The 27,065-nt window shown below is 35.3% G+C and overlaps 1 protein-coding gene across 1 annotated transcript in view; it reads right to left on the reverse strand.

The window, feature by feature from the left end:
* Positions 1-215: 215 nt before the first annotated feature.
* Positions 216-27,065, reverse strand: part of LOC105035897 (helicase sen1) — a 60,211-nt gene continuing 33,361 nt past the window's right edge. Inside the window, exons 3-8 of the mRNA XM_073256157.1 lie at positions 19,959-20,498; positions 18,389-19,570; positions 17,976-18,303; positions 9,842-10,097; positions 9,509-9,725; positions 216-763 (exon numbers count right to left, since the gene is read on the reverse strand). Coding sequence (XP_073112258.1) covers positions 686-763; positions 9,509-9,725; positions 9,842-10,097; positions 17,976-18,303; positions 18,389-19,570; positions 19,959-20,498 — 2,601 coding nt within the window. The 3' untranslated portion in view covers positions 216-685. The remainder of the gene's footprint in view (positions 764-9,508; positions 9,726-9,841; positions 10,098-17,975; positions 18,304-18,388; positions 19,571-19,958; positions 20,499-27,065) is intronic.

Raw genomic sequence — 27,065 nt, forward strand, 5'->3', positions numbered from 1 at the left:
GCGCTCCAAACATGAATCTCAAAGGTATCTGATTAACTCTTTGCAATCATATATCTATATCATGAGTCAGCTACTATGTAGAGACTTAAATTTCTACTTGTGCCCTCCTCATGGGACCGTGACTTCCAGATGCATTCGCCATCATGCACTCAAATGCAATGTAAAAACAATCCCAAAATGCACGTAGTACAGTAGGTAGATTGTAAGGTAGCTGATTCATTAAAAAAAAAAAGCATTTTGTGACATTATAGGCTCCGAGAATAACATAGGACCTCAACGACTTGCTGAATAGGGCCAGGGAACCCAAACACCTGTCTGAGCCAATGCCATGAGGGTTATTTGGCCCCTCCAATCGCATTGTTAAAAATTGCCCATTACTTACATTTGCAGTGACATGAGCATACGCCCTTCCAAGTGCAATACCAGCACCCTACCATGCTTAAGAACGGCGCACAACTATGAGGCCTGGTGCCTGAAACAAAGTGCCATGTAAGATGGGTGGCGTCTTGAACCTTGGCTAATCCATTAATCCAACATCAGAGCTTTGTCTAACAGGCCCAAATGGGCTCGATAAATAGGAATGCAGATAAAATAAAAGCCAACACAACAAAGAAACCCAAATAAGATTGGCTGAAATGAACGCACAAGTCCTTCACATCTATATATCAAAAGGAAACACAAGCCTTCACCACCTTTTCTTATCCGGATCCCTTCCTCTGCTCGAATCCCGTCGGAAAAACGAGCTTGACGGGCGATTGGATTTCTGTGAGAGTAAAAATATATAGAAGGTCAGGTTCTTCAGGGCAGGGAGAAAGGCTGAAAGAACTACGGACAAAAAAAAAGAACCACAAGTTTTAAAATTGCGGACAAAATCTAGCAAGGGACCATGCTGATCAACAAGGTTGGTTTTATCGCTTCTTATATCTTATTTGTGTTCTTACCCATATTCATGTTTATCAACAAATATTGTTTTTAATAAATAGAGGTGAACAACGTTTGAAGATGATCCACTTATTTCTAGGCTTTCCATATTTGTTCTCTATTTGGGATTGGGTTTTGTTTCCCCTTTTCAATGTTCTCTATAATGATGTTGAATATCGTTTTTTTGGATTTTTTTTTTTTAAATCATAGCTATCATATAGGTCTGCCAAATTAGTTCAAGCTACGAAATCTCATAAAGGAAAAAATTGTTCGAACCTCGTCCTCACAACACACACAAAAGAAAAAGCGAAAGAATAAATTTTGCTTTACTCTTCTAATTTGTTTTTTCCTTGCACTCCTTAGAGATGGGAAGTGCACGGCTGATGATGTTAGAACAGATGTATTAAACCGATAAAATCTTGAATTTGTGAGGATGACGTTGAAATGGCCTGGGTATGGTATGTATCAAAGAGTTTGTTCCAAGGAGAGATCCAACTTAATGAAGGAGAGTGGTGTTAACCAACAATTTGCATGGAGACTGTAAAAGAGTGTAGGAAAATTAGCAGTAATACAGATTCCAGGTTCAGTATCATTCATAATGCTGGTTCCTTTTTTTTTTTTTTGGTTTCTAAACAGATATTGGATAATAGAGGATGTCCAATTGATTTTTCTGACTCAGAAATCTCCCTCTCTCTCTTAAAGTGACACAGTTAACATGTGCTTTTCTGACATATGCGGCAGACAAAGAAGGGAGCATCAAAAAGCTCTTAACCAGCTGATTAGTATTTTTGAGAGAGGTTTCTGAGTTACTAATTCCATTATAGTACGAGGATATATTGTGAATAACAGGACATTATTGTAAAATTTCAAGACCTCATCCATACATGAGTTAATATTTAGTGTTGAATGGACATGGATGCAGCAGTCAAATTTTAAACATGCATCAGTGTCTTGCTCAGCTGGAGGGAAAAAGGAGATTAGGAGATGTTGGAAAATATACTTCAATTTTACTATAATTTTGTAAATTGTGTTTTTCTAATATCTAAAATATACCATGTAGTAAAATATACTTCAATATTTGAGATGTTGGAAAATATACTTCAATTGCACTCTAATTTTGTAAATGGTGTTTTTCTAATATCTAAAATATACTATGTAGTAAAAGATAATGCCCGCTAGGTGTCATCTTCTATATAAAACTAAATGCTTCTTTCTCCTTAAGTGTTAACTTACTATTGATTGTTTAATTAATGATGTCAATCTTGATCTCAAATATTTAAATAATTTTGACTTTCTTGATGTGTAATTTAAAGTTGTCATGATGATAAACTTTGGCTACTCCAGTAGATCCCAAGAAGTGGTCTCAACTCTCAGAACAATCATGATGAAGAGGCTGTGTATTAATTAATGATAAAATTAAATCTAGTTGGAATTTATGAATGTCAAGAATAAAGAGTTGCACTTGCAAAGAAGGTAATGTAATATCTTCTAAATGCTTTCTATTTGATGAAAAGCTAAATGCTTCCATTTACATAAAACTTTAGCATCATTTCAATATCTACCAGTTACCACCTTAGCGAAAATCAAAAGACTACTCCCCATTTTGTTATGTTGAGTCAACCTATCCAATCACATCTAATGAGTACTTGCCAATATATGTTCAATTCTTCAAGTCAAATGTCATAGTCCATACTGACTGTTATTATCTGCAAATATATGCTATATGACATCAAAAATATGATAGTTTTGAATTTTACCATATTCCCCTTTAGATTCAATCTATCGACTTTTCAAAATGAATATGTCCTTATTTTCATAAAATTATCAATGTTTAAAATAAAAATCAGGTAAATGTACAAGTGCCTAATCTTTTTGCAGGAAAGTACAATTTTTGGAGGAAAAACAAGGTAGCATATTAGTCTCTTCCTATATTTTCTTTCCTATCGTGGTCCCTTGATTTAATCATCTTTCTCTAATCATAAAACAATTGAAAAATTCTACATCAATTTACACTTAGATTTTAAATTATTTATTGTTGATTATTAAATATAGAGTCTTCCATTCATTTATGGTAACAGTTTCCTTTCGTGACATAATAATCCATTGTGTAATATTATTTCTTATTCAAATATTTTCATTTGCCATAATTTATATATAATGTTACGTAAAGTTTCTTATTGGCTTTCTCTTATCCTTAACCATTGTGTCCAGTTGCTGGTAGATCTATATGTTGATCAACTTCAATGACTATACGTTGATCAACTAAATCTTACCATCCGTGAAAGCCAACTTCATTTGGAGATAGAAGTGAATCCTTGAATCTTACAGACTACTTAGACTTGATGATCAACTACATAACATGTGGTTAGTATCATCTTCAGAACAATAATTTTTGGAGCAATCTATCAATCTAGCAGTCAGGTAAAGAGATATTATGACCCAGCCTTGTTTTACAATACAAGACCATTCAAAAGATGGCAAAATATATAGTGGATGTCTCTTCAACTATCCAACTTCTTAAATTCCTTGTGCTCTGATGCAATGACAAAGGGCCTTTACTTAGCAGAAGCAGAAGAAGTGCCTAGTACAGATGCAATGCCTTGCTTTGTCTTTCCAACATTTTCTCCTTAAGTAACATGACATTGGGATACAACATGCTTCCTAAGCATGTGCAGCTAGTGTCTCTCACAACTGGTTACTTCACCATTGCATCTTTCAATCAATTTGAGAACTCATGTTTCATCTTAACAGCTTATCAGGGAACATGGTAACTAGTAACACATACCAACAATATTATTCATTTAAATTGAAATGAATTACCAATTCTTTTCAACATAGTCAATGACTGTGTTGCCCATCATTAGATGCTGGAAAAGTGGTTAAAGCGATCAAAATTTAACTTTGTTTGAAATCCTAAAAGATGTCAAATACAACCTCGAACATGAGAAAGCTGGCTAGCACTATTGTCAAATTATTAAGATCCACAATCCAGATTAGATGGCCTTCATTGAGCTTTTGTGGGATCCCTAGATCTAGAGGAACTTGGAACAAACAATTCATAGTAGATTGTGAGATCTTGATCGTGGATCCTAATGCACTTTGGATCCTAGAACCCAGATCTGTGTCATGTTATTACGTTTAAAGCAATTAGAATTCCAACATTATAAGGTGCCTTGGTTTGTTTGGCTGTTAAAAGAGCATTTCATTATTATTAAGCATCCAAACCTAAAATCAGTAATTTAACTTTGAGCATCCACTCAGTGATTTAACAGTCCGCAACTATTTACTCTTTCCTAATGTTGCTTTTAGAAAATAAGTTTGCTTTCACCTTAGAAAGTTTCCACTTGAAGGTTTTGTTTCATTTGAATGTCATAAATTAAAAAGTTAAAATAATAAGTACTTTACATTCACCATACCTTGAGAACAAGAAAGTGGCATTTTGATAAAGGGTACTGCCATTGACAAGAAAAGCATAAAAGGATTTGCAGTGCTAATTAGAAATTGATTGGTTAGGATTTGTTTGTAATCATTTCAATAAGTTGGCTTAATTATGTATTTTACTATTATACTAAATGCAAATTGGACTTCTAACATTGCCAACTGATACTTTTGCCATCGAAAAAAATGCACAAAATCCTAGGAGGCAAGACATGATTTGTCATAATCAGTTTAGATTCATCTTATTTCTCTTAATTTTTAATGTTTCCTGATCGTGGATTTTGTGTCTATTTAATGTTTCTGTTTCAAGTATTTAGTTAAGTTTATATTAAAGGATCATGTGGCTGATGTATGTAGTAATCTTTGTCATGCATGTGTATATGCCATTCTCAAATATCATTGGATTATATGCGAGCAATGTGCCAGCAAAAAATGCATTGCCTTATTGCATCCTTGTGACACACTTGAGAAGCTATATGGTTTGCCAAGGTATGTGACACTCCAAACAGATGCTGCACAAAATCTACCTAATCTACGAGTATTTTATTGGATTAACTAGTCTTGCTCATGAATCTTTGTAAAAGTTATCATTCGAGAGCAGTATAAAACAATATCAGCATCTTAAGATAGATGAGGCTTGTTGAAGTCTTAAGAACCCTTTGAAGTTTCAGTATATACAGCTCAAATCAAGTGAAGAGAACCTCAAGAAAATTCATGCCAGTTTCCCTCAACTCCCCAACCATTAGTCTTGTAGGAACATTCTTGATTTTGAAGAAAGCAAGGATAACCTTTTGGACTTTTAGCCAACCTAAATATAAAAATTTGATCTTCCTGATAACATGACCTTGTTGAATCCTGACACCGAATGACAGAATTTGATATACTGATTCATGGCTGAGTTATGCCTTCTATTCTTATGCTTGGTAGAAGCAATCCATTTTTTGTAAGATTGGATTCTGTTAACTGATTGGGGTCATGATTGATAGCAACATCTTTTCAAGTTGCAGTGCTATACAATGTGCCATCTGCTTGACAATGCAATCAAATTCTTAGATCATTATGAGTCTATTTTGCCTTAGAACCATAGACTATGTGGAACATTGCTGGTTGAGATATACCATTCTATGCTAATATAGGCACTAGACGCTAGGTTTGCGCCAATTGGTACTAAGCCAAGAGGGGATTGGACCCTTCTTTTATAATATGAAGAGTGTGGCATGACAAGGCATAACACATGCCATCAGCGGACAGGTGTTTTCCATGCCATTGGAACCTAAGTCATTGCCTAAGATTCTGCTGATGACTCAATATCGAATATTTGCAGCCCTTTTTTTTAGTCATATTTTCCATCTACTTTATAATCCTACTCTACAGAAGAACTCATGTTATTGACATTTCTGCTTGGATCAACATGAATCTTTAACACCCATGAATTGTGTCATGTGTAAGAAGAAAAAGAAATTGTTGGATACTTAACATACCTCCTATTAAACTCGCCACAACTATTTTACAAGGATTCGGGTAGTGTCTAAAATGCGGGTGAATTTTCAAGAAATTCTTCTTTGTGGATGGTGTATTCTTGTATTGTACGATGGCCATGATGAAGTATCAGGTACAGGTACGAGAAGGTAAATCATGGTTAGTATAACACAACCACCTAGTAGGATAACATGAAACAAATCCTCAGCATATTCCATAATGACCTAGTAGGTATATATGACAAACGCAGACCATTCTGGTTGAATTGCTTGAGCAACCCTGGGCCCACTTACGGTCAAACTCAATTCCTAACATAGGCCAAACTTAGGCTTGATGGTTTATGAAGGCAATGGAAATTCAGCAAGGGTGCCAAAGGCATGTACAACAATGATTTCTATCTAAGGTAACAATTGATATAGGATAATATGTCAAGACAACTAATAGCTAAGAGCTAAAAGGAAAACAAATTTGCGTAAGAGGCTCCTTGGTGAACCATGTTATTATTGGGGTGGCAAAGAGGAGGGAAAGTGGAGGAGGATAGATAGTGAGAAGGAGACAGGAATCAAGAGAAAAGGGGAGAGTGCATTAAGGATAATGGTTTTCATGTAGAAAATATATAAATATTTTAATCACATCAATATATTTGTATGTACTGGATAACAAATTAGTTAACGACATGTAATTAAAATTTCAAACTTCAAGCCATGCTTGTTATTGGGCTGAAGGCAGTCCATATCAAGTCTGAACCTTTTTTGGGAGTTTGAGCCTAGCTCAGCCTTTAAGTTCAAATATCCTTGAACAAAATGGTGGTTCAAGAGGCCTGACATCTTAATCCCATTTCCAAATTCAAACTAAATTAGATGGCCATACATCTTAAAGATGGAAATAACCAAACAGTTAATATCACCCACACAAAATGACATTCTACATTTGAACTGTTTCTCTCTTTTGCTTTTGTTCCTTTTTCAAAATTAATCTTCTTGGTACATTCTTACGTGGAAACATTTTATTTTTATGCAGTGTAAAATCTATCCTAAGAATTGATCTTCCTATACTTTCTGCATCTAACCAGAACCACATCCTTTTGGTCCCTTGGTTGGATCAAAACTACTTTAAAACCACAAGCTCATATAACCCATCCAAACCCTAATATTATATTTTAATCCATGTGATATCCTGAAATTCAATATTATTGCTACCATCATTTGCTTCCTTCATATCAAAGTCGTAAGATCCCTTAATGACTGAAATTATGACTCGTATCATCCTCAAAGCAATGTTTGATATGAAATGTGATAATATCTGTCCTTTGAGGGAGGTGTATTCATATATTTGATGATTGTTAGATATGATCACATGAATGTTCATACTTGTAAAAGAAGTTGCGAAAATGATGCAGTTTTAAAATAGTTATTTTCCATATGACCTATTGGGGATGGCCTATAATGTGTGGAAGGAATTGAAGGATTTGAAAAACCAGGGTTCAGGCCAAGAAATCACCCTGCTGTCCTATTACATAAAATAGGGCCAAAGGTGATATTTGGTCCAAAGGTGTCAAGATGGTTAGAATTTTTCTGTTTTAGGTCTTAGATGAGGTACAGGTCTGTAACAACAAGTTTATTCAAAAACTTCTCAGTTCGTATTGGTCTGTAGTGTTCCTTTAACAGAAACTCAGATCACAATATATACATATGCACACACATATACATATATGTATACACACACAAAAGATAGAACCAGAAGAGAGAGATACAGAGAGAGAGAGAGAGAGGCTGAACCGAGCCTAAGGAAATTCATTAGAATTGTGCCTTAAAGTAAAATATATCTTAGGTTCTATCCTCTTTCCTCCTTATTGTTTTCTTCCATTTTTCCAGCTTGTCCTTCTATTCTATAGTTCTCTTCCCCTCCTTTTCTTCTTTTCTGCATGTATTACAACATCAGTAACCAATAGCTAGAGCTAGCAGACACTATTATCAGTGGTAAAATATGCTCACTTTCTACAAGTCCTTTTCTAAAATTTTTCTAATTAATGTCTCTTCTTTTTTCAGTGTCCAACTTGAGCTTTAACTAGACCATTTGTCTAGCCTTGACCCTCTATTTGGTACAAATGATAGATTGGAGGAAGCATGGATATAAGAGGAAGGATGGATAAGGAAGGATATGTTTGGTGCAATATGGAAGGATGGATGGAAATGATTTTCTTCCTTGTTTGGTATAGGAAGACTGAAAGAAAAGATGATGATATTTATATGATATTTTTACTAAAATATCTTTTGATACAAATATTATTATTATCAATTATAAAACTTATCTATACTAAAGAAGTAGAGCAATGTATAAACTTATAATTTTTATAATTATAATTATATAAATATTAAATAATATTTAATTTTAATTTAATTTAATAAATAATTTTCTAAATTAGTTATATATGAATTAATTTATTTATATATTGATTATATAAATAACTAATTAGTTTATAATTTTATTTAAATAGTTAATTGATTTTGTACAAATAGTAAATATATATACAAAAGTAGAAGATAATTCTAATTATTTACTTATAATTATAGAAGTTATGTACAAAAATTAAAATAATTAATAATAAAATTATATAGAATAGGATTAATAGTATAGATGAAATAAAAAATATATAAATAAAATGAATGAAAAGGTGAAGAAATGTTATAGTTTTATCAAAAGAGTAATGAAGAAAAATTTTATCAACATAGAAACCTACCCTTCATATGCTCCATCTATCTTTCTTTGCATCCTTCCAAAATGAGAGGATGCAAGTTAGTAGGCTTAGGTGGATAGGCAATCTCTCTTTTCATCCATCCTTCCAAAAATTTTTTTAAACTAAATGATGGATGGAGGCCATCCATCCTTCCTCTCATGACCCTAACTAATCATAGGGTAAGGGCATACATTTGGACTTGAGCAACGATTTGGAAGTATATATTCCTATGGATTTGAAGGATCTAACATTTAGGAATGCACCAGCTCCCTCACCCAATACACCCACCTGAGTTCCACATAATGTCGTGTGATTAGAACCCTTGGACCCCTATCAAGCAGATGATAACTTGGCCTAACATCCTTCACTCGATCTCCCCAACCCTTTGAAACCTAAAGTCCAACCCGTTTCCTTTCCTAATCCAATACTTTGATGTAGAGACCCTCTTTTCACATAATAATTCTATTTGGTGCAAGGTAGCTTCCTAATTTTGTTGGGCCTCTAAAATTGTTGTTGTCTAAAATATTTTATAATATATACTTCTTTGCAAATATTATTTCTTTAGTTTGTTCTAACATGTTGATGGAGTACCTAAAAAGTAGATCATTCTCAAGGGAGAAATTACAGGGTTCTTTATTATGCATATACTTGTACAGTCAGCTAGTTGCTTGTTGAATAGATTCAGAAACGAAGACTGCAAATCAGATTTTTCTTCTAACCTTTCACCTTGTCCATTTTCCTAAATCAGATATCTTGTTTTCTTATTAAAAGTCAAATAGAAATTTACACTTCTCTCAAATGAGAACAAGAGAATGATACTTGTAACCCTACACAAGTATTGAGTCATGAACAAGATCATATATAAAAAAATGTATCATAGTTTAATGCCACTAGTGAGATAGCAAAAAGCTTTTGCTACTAAAACAAATATACCTGCCACTTTGGCCTGCTAATATGCAGAGAATCCATATTGAGCAAGTCATTAAGATCATCGAGCTCTATACAAGCATCTGTTATTGCATCAGCCAAGCCTCTGTCATCATCAGCATTGAAGAAACACCCTCTTTTTTTAGCGTCATGCACTAACCTTCCCCAAATTGACTCACTGTTAGTTAGAGTTGGGCCATTTCCTAGAATCCATAAACAGTGCCTGCCATAGAATTGCAACAGTTACATATTAAAAGATCAACTTAAATAAATGTTCTAAAATAAACTGAGTGGAAGCAAACAACATTGAAGTCTGATTTGAAGGGAAAATTAACATACTTGGCCCTTGTAAGAGCCACATTTGTCCGCTGAGAGTTAGACAAGAAGCCCACTGAACCACTTTTATTGGACCTTACTGTAGAAATAATTATAATATCTTCTTCACCACCTTGAAACCCATCAATGGTCTTCACGTTCACATGGAAGTCTTCATACCTATCATATGTGTATCCTAGTTTTTCTTGAATTGCAACTACTTGTGCCTTGTATGGCGATATGACGCCTACACTAATTTTCTGCCCAGAAGTAAGAGAAGCTGCAACAAATTCAACAAAAGTAAAAATTGATAACCTTAAAATAAAACATAAAAGAAATAATTGTATCTCTGAACATAGAAGATTTGGGAAAAAGTTACAAACACTGTTGAAAACTGGTTCAACAAGAAAAAGAAAATTCAAGGTAATCCAAATGCGTGATATTTATACAATTTATGCTTTAATTATTAAAGCAGCATCAATGTCTTGGCACTATAAACTCTATGGCCTGTATATGATTGCTTTTTGTATGTCTCCACACCGAAGTTTTTGTTAAGTGAGAACTCATAGGATAGAGGCAAGGACCAGATATGATTGTGTATTAGGAATTCGAGGAATGATCTCTGATAACAATTCATTACGTCACATTCCAAAATTTGCTTCTTTAGTTAAGTGGTATCAGGACATCCTTTATGACCAATTGGCATTATTGGATCACCAAAACATGACCACAATACATATAATAGTATTATGACCTTGACCACATTCAATGAAGCTCATGGCCTTTAAGAGTACTTAAGTAGTTCGGTCTGCATGCAATATTGAAAGGATCATAAATTTTAGATATTTGTGGTGCTTTTCATATGAACTTTTATGTTTGTTAGGCTGTATTGGTTTTTTCATCCTCTTATATTCTTTTATTTAATGTACTATGTCTTTACATTTAACTTACATATTTGTTTTAGAAAAACATGTTACATGCTCAAGTCACTTAGTGACTTACCTGAGTGGAGTAGTTAGGAGAAAGGTCTGCAAAGACATCCTAAACCACCTGTACTGAGGCATGTTGTATCATATCAATGTGGAATTAGGAAGGTTCTTTGGATTAGTAAGGTATATGAATAGAACAGGTCCAAACCCTTCCAAATCGAGTGAAACAAACTTGCACCACCCAGTGCCAACACATACCTTTTGGTTTTGGAGGGTGTCATGGTTGGACGTGAGAAAAAAGGTCATGAACTTGCATCAGTATGGAATGTGTACCATATTCAAACAAATTTGTAAGGTACCAGTACCATACCTGATAAGTTATGCCGACCTTGGTTAGTAGTTGAGAGAGTCCATGTCATTGGTTTTCTAATCTTGTTTTCACATTTAGAGCCTGTTTGGCAACATCCTACCATATTCGGCAGGATAGATGAAGGAAGAGCACTATGGTGGGCGTGGTTGGGGGTGGGGGCTGGTGAAGAATGTAGTAGTAGAAAGGGAGAAAGAGTGCACAGGGGGTCCAGGACATGATTGCCACAAGAAGGAAGAAAAGGCCTCTCACAGTATCGATTTTTGTCTTGCAGGGAGTGGGACCTATGGCCTCCCTGCACTCTTCCTCTCCTCACACGCTAGGTTACTTCATTCCTCTCTCCATCCTATCCTACCAGAACTTGCTGGGTCTGGCAGCATCTACCCAAACAGGCCCTAGTCTTATACAGGACAATTTTGTGTGTTAGATGGGCTTTGTTTACAATGAATACTTCAATTGTTGGTCAGCATTCTAGTTGTGATTGCTCCCAGTCATGAGAGTACCTGGCTAACAAACCCAGTACAAGTTAGCTTTGTGAGTTGTCAGCCACTATGAGCAGCATTTTTTCTATTTGATCTCCTTTTTGATTGTTGTGTATTTTCAATAGGTAAGAAGAATGAGTTGCATCAATTCTGTTATTCCCCAGTCTGACTTTTCTTTTTTAGAATATATTTGTCCTTACCTTAAACTCTCAGTTTCTTGCGATTGCCACATCTTTTCTTGTTTAAGCTGCTTTATTATGCTTACGGAAGAATCATGTAGATTATATTCCGGATATTCTATGATATGAAGAATCATGCAGATTATATTTTGAATATTCTATGATATGAAGAATCATGCAGATTATATTCTGAAAATTATATATATCTATTGGATACTCTATGATATCTAGAATCATGCAGATTATATTCTGAAGATTATGCCGATATTATGCCAATCCTTGATATCTCTTGATATCTCCTTCTTTTTGTATTCTCTTGTGTATATAGTCATAATTCTACCTTAGATTCATTATATCTCTTCTCTATAAATTGTACTCTACTGTATCATCAAGAATTCATTGAAATCAAATATAGAAATAAACAATCATTTTTCATGTCTTTTATGGTATCAGAGCAGGACGTTATTCTGCTCCTGTGGTCGCCCTAGTGTAGTCACTGCTCATATGCCGTTGCTGCCCATACGCCGCTGCTTTCCTGTATTTTTTCACCATGTCTGACGTCTCCTCCCAATCAACTCCATCTACCAACCCAGGTCCTGCTGTCGTGACCCATGCTCCTCGGATCCCTTCTACTGCTGAATTTCATCCAATCTAAATTACCACCATTCAACTCAATGGTGATAACTTCTTACGCTAGTCTCAATCGGTACACATGTACATTCGAGGAAGAGGCAAAATTGGCTACATGACAGGAGATACACCGGCTCCGAACAGTGCAGATCCGACCTACTCAACCTGGGATGCTGAAAACTCAATGGTAATGACTTGGCTTGTGAATTCAATGGACGAGGATATTAGTTCCAATTACATGTGTTATCAGAATGCTTAAGAACTGTGGGATAATGTTATCCAAATGTATTCTGATTTGGGTAATCAATCTCAAATATATGAACTTACTCTGAAACTTGGAGAAGTCCAGCAAGGAAGCGACACTGTCACTAAATACTTCAATTCTCTGAAATGAATATGGCAAGATCTGGATCTGTTCAATGATTATGAGCGGAAGTCTCTTGACGATTGCAAACACAATCAGAAAATTATGGAGGCTAATCGAGTCTTAAAATTTTTTATTGGTCTTAATGTCGAATTTGATGAGGTTCGAGGAAGGATTATTGGACGAATACTCTGCCTTCACTTAATGAAGTTTTTTTAGAGGTTCGTTGGGAGGAAAATCGCAGATCAGTAATGCTCGGAAAAAAGAATAATGGCATGAGTGGTCTGACTGAGAACTTCACGTTGGTTGCTGCTGAAGCCAATGCTAGTAGACGGAGTGTCCCTGATCAGCACAAGCACGATGAGAAGCCTCAGGTATGGTGTGATCATTGTAACAGACCACATCATACTCGAAAAACTTGCTGGTTGCTTCATAGAAAATCAGCCAATTGAAAATCAAAATCTCGACGATCACAAAACACTGCCACTGTAGCTGACTTGGGTCCACTCAACAAAGAGCAGATTGATCAACTTCTAAAACTACTAAAGGCTAATCCATCATCATCTGGTACACCTAATTGTTCTTTGACCCATTCAGGTAGAAATTCCTTGGCCCTTTCAAGTACTTTGAATTCCGCTCTATGAATCATTGATTCGGGGGCTTCTAATCATATGACCAGTTTGTCTAATCTATTTGTTTTATATACTCCTTGTTCTAGTATTGAAAAAGTACGAATAGCAGATGATAGTCTTTCATCTATTGCAGACAAAGGTCTAATCAAAATATTTGAAAATATTAGTCTTAAAGCAGTACTTCATGTCCCTTAACTTGCTTGCAACCTGTGATCTGTCAGTAAATTTTTGGAGAACTCTAACTGCTGTGTTACCTTCTGTGGCTCCTATTGTACATTTCAGGACCGGATTTTGGGGAAGATGATTGGCAATGCTAGAGAGATAAACGGACTGTACTATTTCAATGAGAATTTGTTCGGTAATAAAAAAGCTTAAGGGCTGAGTAGTACTTGTTCAATTTCTATTTCTGACTAAATAATGCAATGGCACTTTAGACTAGGCCACCTAGTTTTTCTTATTTAAGATGCTTATTTCCTAAATTGTTTAAAGGAATAGATTATTCTATGTTTCAATGTAAAAGTTGCCATTTATCTAAAGATCATCGTGTTAAATTTGTTTCAAAATCTTATAGTCCTTCCAAACCATTTTACTTAATTCATAGTGATGTTTGGGGACCGTCAAAAGTTACCACTTTATCTAGAAAAAGGTGGTTCGTAACTTTTATTGATGATCACTCTAGGTTGTGTTGGATTTACTTACTAAGCAAAAAATCTGAAGTGAAAAGATTTTTCAAAGAGTTCTATTATATAATCGAAATCTAGTTTAATTCAAACATTTGCATTGTTTGATCAGACAACAAAACTGAGTATTTTAATGAGTATTTAGGGAAATTTTTAAGAGATAAAGGCATTCTACATCAATCAACATATCATGATACTCTCCAACAAAATAATATTGCTAAAAGAAAAAATAGGCACTTACTTGAAGTTGCTAGGGCCCTCATTTTTTCTATAAATATTCTTAAATACCTCTGGGAAGATGCTGTTTTAACTGCCTCCTACTTGATCAACAAAATGCCAACTCGTGTTTTGAAATTTAAAACCCCTTTACATACTTTAAAGACATCTTTTTTGAATTTTGGTTGTACTCTGAGTTGCCTTTAAAAATATTCGGATGCATTTGTTTTGTTCATGTTTCACAATTTTTTCGATCCAAATTGGATTCCAAAGCTGAAAAATATGTTTTCATTGGATATGCTCCAAATAAAAAAAGGTATAAGTGTTTTAATCCACTAACAAAGAAGACTTATGTCAGCATGGATGTATCTTTTATGGAAAAACAATTCTATTTCAATAAAAATCATCTTTAGGGGGAGAATATTGAAGAAGATAATTTTTGAAAAAATTTAAACCACTACCAAATTTCATTGAAACTCCAATTCACTTTGATAAATAAATCAAGGAAATAACTGATCCAAACAATGAAGAAAAGGATTTGTTTAGTCCACAGGTGTCGGGCATGATGGAATTTGAAACAGGAGGAGAATTACTGCACATGGATCTGAGTAATCCGAAATCTGAGCTTCTGGCTTATACTAGATGAAAGCCTTAGAGAAGTACTATTGATCCAAATATATCTCCTACTACTGGTCAGTTAGCCCTCCTGAATAATGGTCCTCCTTTCGCTAAAGGTAATTCTAAATCTACTCTTGAGTTGTCTGACCTTGATGTTCCAATTGCCCTAAAAAAAGGAACAAGATCTTGCACCAATCATCCTATTGCCAAGTATTTGTCTTATCAATAATTGTCCAATAACCATAAAGCATTTATTTCAAATATTTCTAACCTGCATGTACCAAGATCTATTTAGGATGCCCTAGGTGATCCGGATTGAAAACTAGCAGTGGAGGAGATGAATGCTCTTGAAAAGAATGAGACTTGGGAGATTGTAGAACTACCAAGAGGCAAAACAATGGTGGAATGCAAGTGGATCTTTACTGTAAAGTGCAAGGCAGATGAAAGCATTGAAAGATACAAAGTCAGACTTGTTGCCAAGAGGTTCACTCAAACTTATGATATTGACTATCAGGAGATCTTCACCCCAGTTGCAAAAATAAACTCAATCCGAGTTCTTCTTTCTTTGACGGTAAACTCTAATTGGTCTCTATACCAACTTGACGTAAAAAATATCTTCCTAAATGGAGACTTGGAGGAAGAAATATTTATGGATCTACCATTTGATTTTGAGGACTTCGGAACAAACAAGGTATGTAGACTGAAAAAGTCTTTGTATGGACTCAAACAGTCACTTAGAGCGTGGTTCGAGAGGTTTAGGAAGGCAGTAAAAAGCTACGGTTATATCCAAAGTCAAGCTGACCATACATTGTTCTTCAAGCACTCGAAAATTGGTAAACTAGCTATTTTGATTGTGTATATAGATGATATAATAATGACTGATGATGATAGTGCCGAAATTGTAGAACTTCAGCGAAAACTTGTACATGAGTTTGAGATCAAAGACTTGGAGGCTCTAAAGTACTTCCTTGGCATGGAATTTGTAAGATCCAAGGAGGAAATCTTTGTCAACCAACGAAAGTATGTCTTGGACTTAGTGAAACTGGAATGCTCGGATGCAAGACAGTCAAAACTTCAATAGAGCCCAACTTGAAGTTGCAACCTGTAGAAATCGAGGTGGTAGATGGAGAAAAGTACTAAAGACTTGTGGATAAACTCATCTATTTATCACATACTCATCCTAATATAGCTTTTGCAGTGAGTGTGGTAAGCCAGTTTATGTATTCATCAGGATCAAAACACTTTGAGGCTGCCTATAGAATCTTCAGGTACCTAAAGGGGATACCTGGAAAGAGATTGCTATTTCGAAATAGAGGATATTTGCAAATAGAAGCTTACATCGATGCAGACTGGGCTGGAAGTGTAACTGATAGAAGATCAACTTCTGGCTATTGTACTTTTATGGGAGGTAATCTTGTCACCTGACGAAGCAAGAAACAGAATGTAGTAGTCAGAAGTAGTGCTGAAGCTGAGTTCTGTTCAGTAGCCCATAGAATTTGTGTAGTGATATGGATAAAAAGATTACTTGAAGAATTAAAGTTTTTTTATCCCCTCACCAATAAAAGTCTATTGTGATAATAAAGCTGCCATCTCTATTATTGCTCACAACCCAATCCTCCATGACAGAACAAAACATGTAGAAGTGGACAAACATTTCATCAAGGAGAAGCTTGACAATGGAATAATTTGTATGCCATACATTCCAACAATTGATCAAGTTGCTGATATTCTCACTAAGGGGTTGTATAAGAAACAGTTCGAGGATCTAGTAAGCAAACTTGCCATGGAAGATATCTTCAAACCAGCTTGAGGGGGAGTATGGAAGAATCATGCAGATTATATTCTGGATATTTTATGATATGAAGAATCATGCAGATTATATTCCGAATATTCTATGATATGAAGAATTATGCAGATTATATTCTGAAGATTATGCATATCTATTAGATATTCTGTGATATCAAGAATCATGCAGATTATATTCTGAAAATCATGCTGATATTATGTCGATCCTTGATATCTCCTTCCTTTTGTATTCTCTTGTGTACATAGTCATAATTCTAGCCTAGATTCATTGTATTCCTTCTCTATAAATTATACTCTACTGTATCATCAAGAATTCATTGAAATCAAATACACAAATAAACAATCATTTTTCACGTCTTTTAATTTTTGAGGGAACTTACTGCACTATGACTCAAAGTAAGATCAGCTCTTAAATCTCTCTGGACTCTTTGGAGTAGTGAAAATATCAGCAAAATTCATGTGGTTAGGATCGATGTGTTATTACTAATTGTTTATGCATCTGGAAAGAAAAGAACTCGAGGATTTTTTTCTTTCTGTAGAAATTTTCCTCAGTTGACTCTATCCTATGTTTGGCACTTCACCTGTCCGAAGATTGCTTCGCCCTGAATGGTTCTAGTGCGTGAATTGGTTTTCTTTCTGTTTGGGAGGAGCTAGCTGCCCTCATATGCACCATGTCTGCTCCCAGATCTCTTTCCTCCCTATTGCTCCTTTTCTACTGTATGCTTCCTTTTCTTTTGTCCTTCATCACTTGTAAATTTCCTCACTATTTTTCTTAATCTTTAATTAATCAGGTGGGCTTACCTTCCTTTCCCTCAAAAAGATAGATCTCTCACCCCTCCTCCTGCTACCATTGGGCTTCCTTTCTGAACCTTCATGAGAAAAGTGCTTCAAAAGCACATGTTCAAGCATGAGATGCCGAGAATTAATCTACAGTTACAAGAATTACTATCTTACTGATTATTGATTAATCCAAAGTTTATGGATATGGTTATAAAGGACAAATCTTCTACTTTCGGTCAACTGCTATGAACCTTTAATACTCAGAACCATATCAGATTTGTGTTTTCAAGCACGTTAATAGAATGTATACAGTCCGTTTTTAATATGTTTCATATATGAAGTTTTATAAAAGTGTATTTGCATCAGACCAAAAATTCTTCTTTAACAATCATTGGAGATAAACATGAACTACTGTGAGCAGTGACTTTTAGGTTAAAAGGAATGGGAAATTATATGTATGTTGCAAAAAACATACCTTTGAATAGGTCCTTCACAATATGCAAAACCGCAGCTACCTCAATCATATTTTTCCATCTCTTTCCAATATTATCTGTAGCTTCTTTTCCACGTTCAATATTTATAAATGAATAGGATCCATAAATTGCTCCGTGTAGATAATGCTTTTCATAGCTCTTACAGATGACGTTTGGGCCATCCAAAATTTTATTATCATAGAAGTTTGAATTTGGAAATTTGCTTATGGAAGGATGCATTCGGTATTGCACATCAAGAAGGTGCTTTTTTTGCCCTAGTGAACAAAGTCTCTCGAAAAGGCTTCTTCCAAATCCAGCATTCTCAGAAACCTACATAGTAATGTTAAAGATAAGAGGTGTAACATTTGGTAAGTAAAAAACAGAAAGACCAACTGATACAAAGAGCCAAACAGACTTTGCTTTTAACCATGGCAGGAAGCTGGTATTCATCACCAATAAGAACAGCATGCTGTACGCCTAGTAACTGTAGAGGTATTAATGATTCACATTCTTTCAGCTGTGCAGCCTCATCGACAACCAACATCTCTAGTGGACTCTTTATCTCCATGCCATGCAGCTTAAAAGAACTAGAAGCGGTGCTGAATAAAAGGGTTGCTCTCTGCAAACAAAACTCTTCGATTGAACGTTTGTCAATAAAAGCTGGGACATGAAGATGTTCTGAAAGGTACTTTAATATTATAAGTAAGAAATATCTTGTCTGATGTAGCTCAAATGTTGTAGTTTTACTGGCTTGTATGTTGTTCAGCAAATTCACAGGTAAAGAGATCTCACAATCTTCATGGTATGTCAGTTCAAATAGATCTTCCAGCTTTTTGTCGGAGACAGCTTCTGAGAATAACAGATGTCCAAATGTTTCTATAACCTTCGGCACAAGGTTCATGCATTTAAAGATGTCCTCAGAAGTGGAATCACTTGGCAGATCCTCAGACAATGTTCTGATACATTGACTAAGGTTTTTTGAAAGAATACTAAATCGGCTTATAACATACTCACTAAGTGTCATCTTTATTCTCTCAGTTTCTTCTTCTTCTTCTTCTCCTTCTTCAGTTTCAATATATATTTTGTACTGAGAAACAGCATTCTCCAAAAAAAATGTCAATGAATTTATGCATTGCCTCCAACCTGTTAGTGGTGCTAAACACTTCAAAAGCCTCTTGACACGATTATCCAAAAATACCATAGAGAGATCATCACCAATATTCATCCGATCCTTGTTTCCGATTAGCACTAGATCTCCCAATGAATAGTCATCATCATCTGAAAACTCTCTGATTAACCTAAGGAGGCGTGATGCAACTTCCAAAATTGCTGTATTTGTAGGAGCACATGTAAGTGTTCTGCATCTTTTAGCTAGCAGAGTCCATAAAAGAGTACTGATTGTTTTTGTTTTCCCAGTCCCAGGAGGTCCCCATATGAGTTTAATGGAGTTATGCCTCCGCTGTCTTGCTGAAATACAATCTAACACAGCAGTCAACTGTGAATCATTTAGCTTGAACTGTTGTAAACTATCACGTACCTTCATATCATGAAAATAGGAAGATTCTTCAGATGAAGTTGAACTACAATCTCCTGCCATCTGTTGTGGGAAAAAATTAAAGCATCAACTAACAAGTTCGGGCAAAACGTCAGTGTAGGACTAGGAACTTCATGATAATGTCAAGTCTTTTGTAAATAAAAAGCATTGTGGTGTCGCTGTGAACAACTGCCAGATGAGCAATGCAGCACCCTTTCTTCTTGATCAACCACTTAATGTTGACTTATATTTCATGTTGCTACGCAATATATGAGTTTTTTTTTTTTTTTTTTTATAATAGTTGATCCTTAAGCATGAGATTGATGCACATAAAGGTTTCCTTCTGTAATATCATCAATATGAGTTGAACTGAACACTTCATGGGCAAAGACAAGATAATATTAGCTAAATGTACATATTAACATGAAATCAAAATCAGTTTCCTACATACCGAAGAGTCATAACGTAGGATCTTCTTGATGATGTTAGTGTTTCTTTGCTTCGCGATTTCTTGATCAAGTGACTTCCAAATGCGATTATATGTCGTCATATTTAGTAAGAATACTGCAAAAAGTGAATCTCTATGCTTCTGCATTCCACTGTATTTTTTAACTTCCTTGTTTTGTGATGTTCTAATAATGAAGTGATTGGGTGGAAGGCCTTCATCATCTCCACCTTTAACTACTGAAGCAATAATGTAAGGTGTTCTATTCCGAGTCAAGTCAGATATATGCTTTGGTCTTGTTTCAGATAAAACAAATATATCAGATTGTTTTGGCTCATAAGCTGCATTGCCATCTGCCGCCACAATGCAGAAACCTAACTGTTTGTCTGACACAATTTCTTCAACTGATTCTATTTCTATCAAGGGAGCTTGACAAATTGCCTCCAGAGCTGAGCACAGATCAGCATGTATTTCTTCCATCAAAGGAAATATGTATGAGCCTAAATAATAATCCACAGATGCAAACTCTTTTGGAATCTTCTGAACCTGTTAAAGATGCAGAATTAGTTGCTTTCAGAGATCATGAAAGGGATTTTCTAATAATAAAGTTTTATTAGTGATGGTAAATTCTCTGAGAAAATATTAGAATAAATTCAGGGTTGTTAGCTGCAGCGCTGAGCTGAAAAGTCATTTGTGAAAACCATGTCATGAACATGCAGTTAACGTGGAAACCTTTTCTTGAGTTTAATTGGAAGATTCTTTTAAAAAAAAAAAAAAAAGCTGAAGATGCATTATATTTTTAAAAATTAAGAGGCTAAAACATAATGAAAGAAAGGTTAATGATGTTAAATGCTTCACAAACTTGGCCCACGTCATTAGGTTTCAATCCAGGTCCAGTTCATCAAAAGAAATTGATTACAGCATAATGTTTTGAGTTTTCCTTGGCCTTTTTCTTTTTTTTTTTTTTGAAGAAACCAGAAAATATATTCATAAGTCAAGGAAATTATCCTTGAGTTAGAGATTACTGTTTATTGACACGTGATATGAATTTGCATCAATGTTGCGATCTCTTTTCCTTTTGAATTCTCAAGGATTGTGATTTCTTTCCTGCTCAAGACATGTCAAGACTAGACGTTTCCAGATAAGTTTTATATTAACTTCTACATATTTTTACGGAGATTCATTGAAGTAAGGTAAGCAAAATGTAATGAAAGGAAACACGAGACAAAAGGAAAATAGGAGTAACATGTAGGGCCAAAATTTGTGGGGCTTACACTTCCAGGGGAAGAAGCACCAAGGCAAAAGGTAGTGATACAGAGGCATTTACGTAGATTTATTAGCATTTATATTTTTTTTGGATAAATAAGTTTCTCTTGTTGGGTGTTTCTATAGCATTGCTATTAATACATTTCTCTTATTTTTTCTCTTAAAATGACTTTTGTTGCAGCTTCATTTCATCTATGAGCACAATTGTGATCTCTTTTAACCAGTATGTGAGAGTATGAGGTGATATCATGGTCTGTGTTGGTACTGAAGGGCTTATGATTCTTTCATTCAATCTGATTTCTCAATTACAGAAGCAATAGCTAGAGGAAAGATAAAAATCATTACCTAGTGAAGAAAAGTATTGATGCTGATATGCCGCCAGAATAATCTTTTACCCTAATTATAATCTTTCTGCGTTTTATATTGCTTCCTTTTATTTACCTTTCCCCTTTTTGTAGTTACATTGCTGTTATAATTGTTTTCACCAAGCTACTGTGAAACATAAGATTTTGTGCCCACTCTTTTGTTGTTCATTCAAAGTAGCTTGGCACGGTTGGTTTTTACTGTTTTTCTTTCAAACTGGCATCTGAATGTCTTTTGCTTTTCCTTTATCTTTTTTTTTTTTTTTTAACAAGGAGAAAAGGAAGAAGGAAGAATCTTCCCGCTTAGTTCAGTAAAAGAAACGGAACAAACCAAAAACCAAATGACAAGCAACTTTTCTTAATGGTTAATTTTTGTTATTTTGCATTTTTGCCTAATCCGAATTTCTTGTTGTTGATGAAGGTGACATCGGAGTTTTATTGGGGCCCAGAAAGGGAAATTCTATATACTTTTCATGAAATTTTACCAACCTGAACTTTACAGAACTTGATTCATCAACTTGAGGGCAAAACGTACAAATATTTATGAGCAGTATAGACTAATGAAAAATTAGTTTTATACTTACATTTTGAAGTTATACTTAATTTTCCTTTTGGCTTCAGAATATTTAATCATTTTTACTTTGCAATCAATATGCTCAATCATTTTATTCTTTCAACCAACTCTTAGTTTCTTTGTTGATAGGTCCTACAAATATTATCATCAATTGTTACCAAGTGATTCGCCAAAATTGTTAGAAAGTGATTCAATCTCACTGGCACATGGATGATGTTGGTTTCCAATAAACATGAAAACCAGCGAGAATGGGCTATGAACTTCATAACATGAAGACTCGGCCAAAAATTTAAGCTGTTTGGAGGACTAGTCGGAGTTAATAAATTTATGTGGCATCCCTTTTATCAAGGGATGTGGGACTATAATAATCTCCCCACCTAACCTCATAATACATCCATCAGATGGCTTCTACTCTGAAGGAGGAGAGCAGTCATCCATGACCCTATTGGATTCTCCTTGACCCCATTATCCCTCTTCATGGGGATCACATCACTAATAAGGGTTGAAACATATATCAGTCCGAGTTCTGATGCCAACTTTTATGCACTCATAGCTCAAAAAGCTTATAAGTTATTGGAAGGAGGATCGGTCCGAGCTAATAATTATATGTAGAACCCTTTTTATTACTTAATATGGGATTACAATCATAGGTATATAAACTTTAAGCAAAAAGAAATATATAATGGTTGTGCAATAGATTTGAGTGATCTCAATGTCTTAACATGATAACAGCTCCATTTCGTAGCTACAAAGGTCATGCTCCTTCAGAAAATGTAGGAACCAAATTAATTAGTCAACATCATATGCACTTGGGGTGGGTGTTATAGTGTGACATCTACATCTAAGGGGACTTGCTAGAATCATAAGTCAACTTATGTCCCAAAATATGTTCTTATCTAGGCTCAAAATCTTGAGCAAAACAGTAAAAAGCAAGAAAAGAAAGTATTTTTTTCTTTTCAAAAGAAATAATGCCATAAAGGCAAAGCTCATGGGCTGACATAGAGCCACATTTAAACGTTGAAAATCCAACAACAAATCTTAGATGGACTGGAGTATAATAAACAATTCAATATTTAGACATAATAGGAATTGTTTGATTGCAATCTCATCCTCATTTATCTAGCTTTCTGGTAGATTTTGGATGTCCTCAATGTGAACCTGATTCATTGGGAACCTCTGATCTCTAGAATTTACATCTTTTCCAAAATAGGCAGCAGCTCCTAAGCCAGCTAATCTGATTCCTAATGTGGTAATAAATGACTAAGGTGATCTTGTGCGATTTGATTTATCCAGCTCATAATCTATGGTGACTTAGGTAGATTCAGAAATTTTCTAAGATATTCTGGTCGGGACACTTAGTCGATTTGAAAGTTTAGATAAGCAGACCAGAAGTAGTAGACTTTTAGAGCTGAATTCTCTTATCTCATCCGATGATCGGTCAGCTTGGCAACCAATCCAAGTTGAGCAGAACGCTCTTATGACAAGGGCAGTTTGACCCCTTCACCCAAATGTGCAAGAGGGTTCAGCAATTTCATCATGTGCCAAACAGCTATAGCATGTCCTCAAGTTACTACGCTACATCTGCAGGTTGTTAGGATCCTAGCTATAAATCAATATAGAGACCCACCATGTAAAGATATAATCCAATACGACATTACTAATCTCTCTATTCTTTTTATCTTCTTCTTCTTCTTTCCACCAAAAACCTCTCTCTAACTTAACATCAGATGGTCCAGCTGAAGCCCATTCGGCAAGCTCTCTGATCTTATTTGTTGTCTTGTAGATCTATGGAGTGATTCACATCATTGATCCGAGATTAGCAACAACATATTGGCATTATCTATGGGCATGTAGCTTAGAAAGAATAACCATCAAGGAACCATTCAACTGGAGTCTAATAGCTCCTTGCATTAGTTCCATAAGATCTTGGCCTCCTCAACCGACAAGAGAGCCCGCCGATGTTGGACAGCTTAGGCTATTGTCTGGTAGGTATAAGCTCTCACAGCAATAATGCAGATCACAATAACCAATCATGCTCCCTCCACAAGCCAGTCAGACTATTAGGATGGTCTAGCTCAAAACAATAGCCACCTTCATCTTGAAAGTCTCAAAAAAGAGCCAGAAGCAAGGTTGCTCACGTTCCCCCTCTGAAGCCAATTTAAGCTCTAATGATCTCTCTTTGCATTAGCCAGGAAGTGTCTCCAGGTGGGAGACTGACCTTGATCATAAGATTAGGGAGATAAGAAAGTAGATCAAGGGCCTACAAAGGTGATGGTTTGAAACATGGGATGACTTTGCGATGACTTGAGTCGAGTAAACAAAAAATTAACACCAAGGAGGCCATCAATGTGTAGAAGAAGCAACGGAAAAATATGGCAACACGTGCAAGAGCCACGAGAAGAAGGACGAATCAAGGAGAAATCACAGTCAATAAGAATGGAGCACAATGCAACTTTGGAGTTTATCTCAAAGGTTTGATAGGTATACTCTTCACAATGCTCTGAGAGCCCAAATCTTGATGGAGATCCACGATTGAGGCTACCTATGTTGGCCTCAAAAGATGAAAACTCTTGCTAAGAAGAGGGGCATGAGCAAATACTGCCAATTTCACATAGATTACAAATACAGCATCAAGGAATACCTTTAATTGAAAGATGAGAGTAAAGCCCTCATTCAATAAGGATACCTTTGTCAATATATAGGCGATCATCAAAACCAGAATTGAGATAGAACCACTGAAAGGTGAGACAACAATAGTGGTGTCAAAGGCACCAAAAGGCGTGCCTCAAGCGCATGCCTTTGGTGCCTTTTAGGACCTTTTTCAATGAGGTGAAGCATTTGTCTTTGGTGCCTCAATGAAATTTATGATTATTTTTTCTAATGGTTGAAAAGCATAAAAAACCTAAAAGTCGACGCATTTAATTTCTCAGCTCTATTACTAACAAGGGGTAAAGTGGTCAATTAGTATGGAAAAGTTAGTTTTAAGTTTAGTGACTTAGGATTTTGTAAACAAAAGAAAATTGAGAGAAAAGAGAGACTATCGAAGAAAGGAAGGCTTTTTCTATAGAAGGGGATCACAACAGCCAGCTTTTTAGGTACCTAGATTGTTTTTCTACAGAAGGGGGCCACAACAGCTAGTTTTTCAGGTACCCAACTTGATTTTGTATCGAAGAGGACCACAACAGTCAGCTTTCCAAGTACCTAGCTTGTTTTTTTTATTCTATTATTGGTTTCGATCCTTTCTTTGCTGATTTTTTTTTTCATTGGACCCAGCTTATATTTTCTTCTTTTCTGTTTTTTTCCTCTTTGTTTTTCTCTATTTCTTATTCTGCTTTCTACAATAGCCAGTTTTTTTTTTATGTTCGAAAATCAAAATCCAGTTGATGTTCTCACTTTCTCTTCATTCTTCACCTAATCAATTCTGTCTCTGTTTTATTTTTTGGTTTTGCTTCCCTGTTTCAGTTCTTTTTTCTTTTTTTTGAAAATCAAAACCCAGTTGGATTTCTTTTCATTCTTCTCACCTGACAAGTTCTGTTTCTCTCTATTTTTTTCTTCTTCTGCCATCCATTATTTGGTTTTTCAATATTTCTTTTGTTTGAGTTTCTAAAAAAATAAAGCACAACCCTGAAATTCTTTATTCTGCTTTTGAAGCTACCAAGCTGGTAATACTAATGTCAATAGCAACAAACAATGGGAGTGAAGGAGGTTCTTCTGCAACCACCAACAACAATAAGAAAAATGACCCTGCATGGAAGTACAATTATTTGAAAAATCTTAATGACATCGATTTTGTAACTTGCATATTTTGTGATAACATAACTAGTGGTGGGATTTACAGAGCTAAATTGCATCAGGTTGGGAGCAATAAGAATGCTGCAAGGTGGTTGAAGTGTCCAGAACATGTTAATTATGACTAGGAAAAAAGCAAAATAAAGTTAATTATGATAGGCTACCAGATTTCGAAGACTTTGACAACACATTTGAAATTGAGAATCTTGATGAGAAGGGCTATCTTTTGAATTTAAGTGGCAAAAGAGTGGAGAAAATAGATGTGTAGACAAAGAGCAAAACTGTTATATCAAAGAAGCCAAAAACCAAGGGGTCCAATGGATTCTTTTGTTGTTGCTTCAAGAATTGATTTTGATGATCGCAAGCCATTTGAAGGGACTACTAATGTGTTTCTTATCTTTGGAGAAGATTTTTGTGATGTTTCAGGTAGTCTAAAAGATTGAGTTTCAAAAGTCTCATCAAACGTGTCAAAGTTGAAGTTTCTGCAAGTTGGAGAAGTTTTTCAAGCTTTTTGAGAGTGTCAAATTGATTTGAATCCATGTGAGAGTATTTAAAAGTGTTCTAGTAAGTTTCGAACCTTAAATGCATGAAAAAATTGGGTTGCAACAAAATGGGATGACCCATCTAGGTCATCTCCTTTTATTGGATAGTCGGCACACTTCATTTTGGCTCATGGCACGTAGTGGGATGACTCACATGGGACGATCCATGCAGTCGGATGACCCACCTGGGACGACCTCTAAAATTTTGAGATCAAAATAGAAAGCTGAACTTTCTGTCTAGCCAAATAAGATATCCCATAGGACTTTCTAGTCACAGTGGGACGATCCATTCTGGATGAGTTCGTAACGATTAGTTTTCAACCCATTTTTTGGTGCATTTAATACGCATTAAACATTTTCCAACGGCTCTAAACAAACTCTAAGACATTCTCAAGGATAAATGGTGATTATAAATGCTTTCTTGAAGTGAGAAATCACAAGATTTTGCAAGCATACAATTTCAAATCCAACAAAAGCTCATTTAGCCTTAAAAGAGAGAAAGAAGCATTTAATCACTTTACCAACCACTCTCTAGCAGCAATCAAGTATGGAATTCTTTAAGGGTGTTTAGCAAAAATTT

This window comes from Elaeis guineensis, chromosome 4, assembly GCF_000442705.2.
Source record: "Elaeis guineensis isolate ETL-2024a chromosome 4, EG11, whole genome shotgun sequence".
Taxonomy (NCBI): Eukaryota; Viridiplantae; Streptophyta; class Magnoliopsida; order Arecales; family Arecaceae; genus Elaeis; species Elaeis guineensis.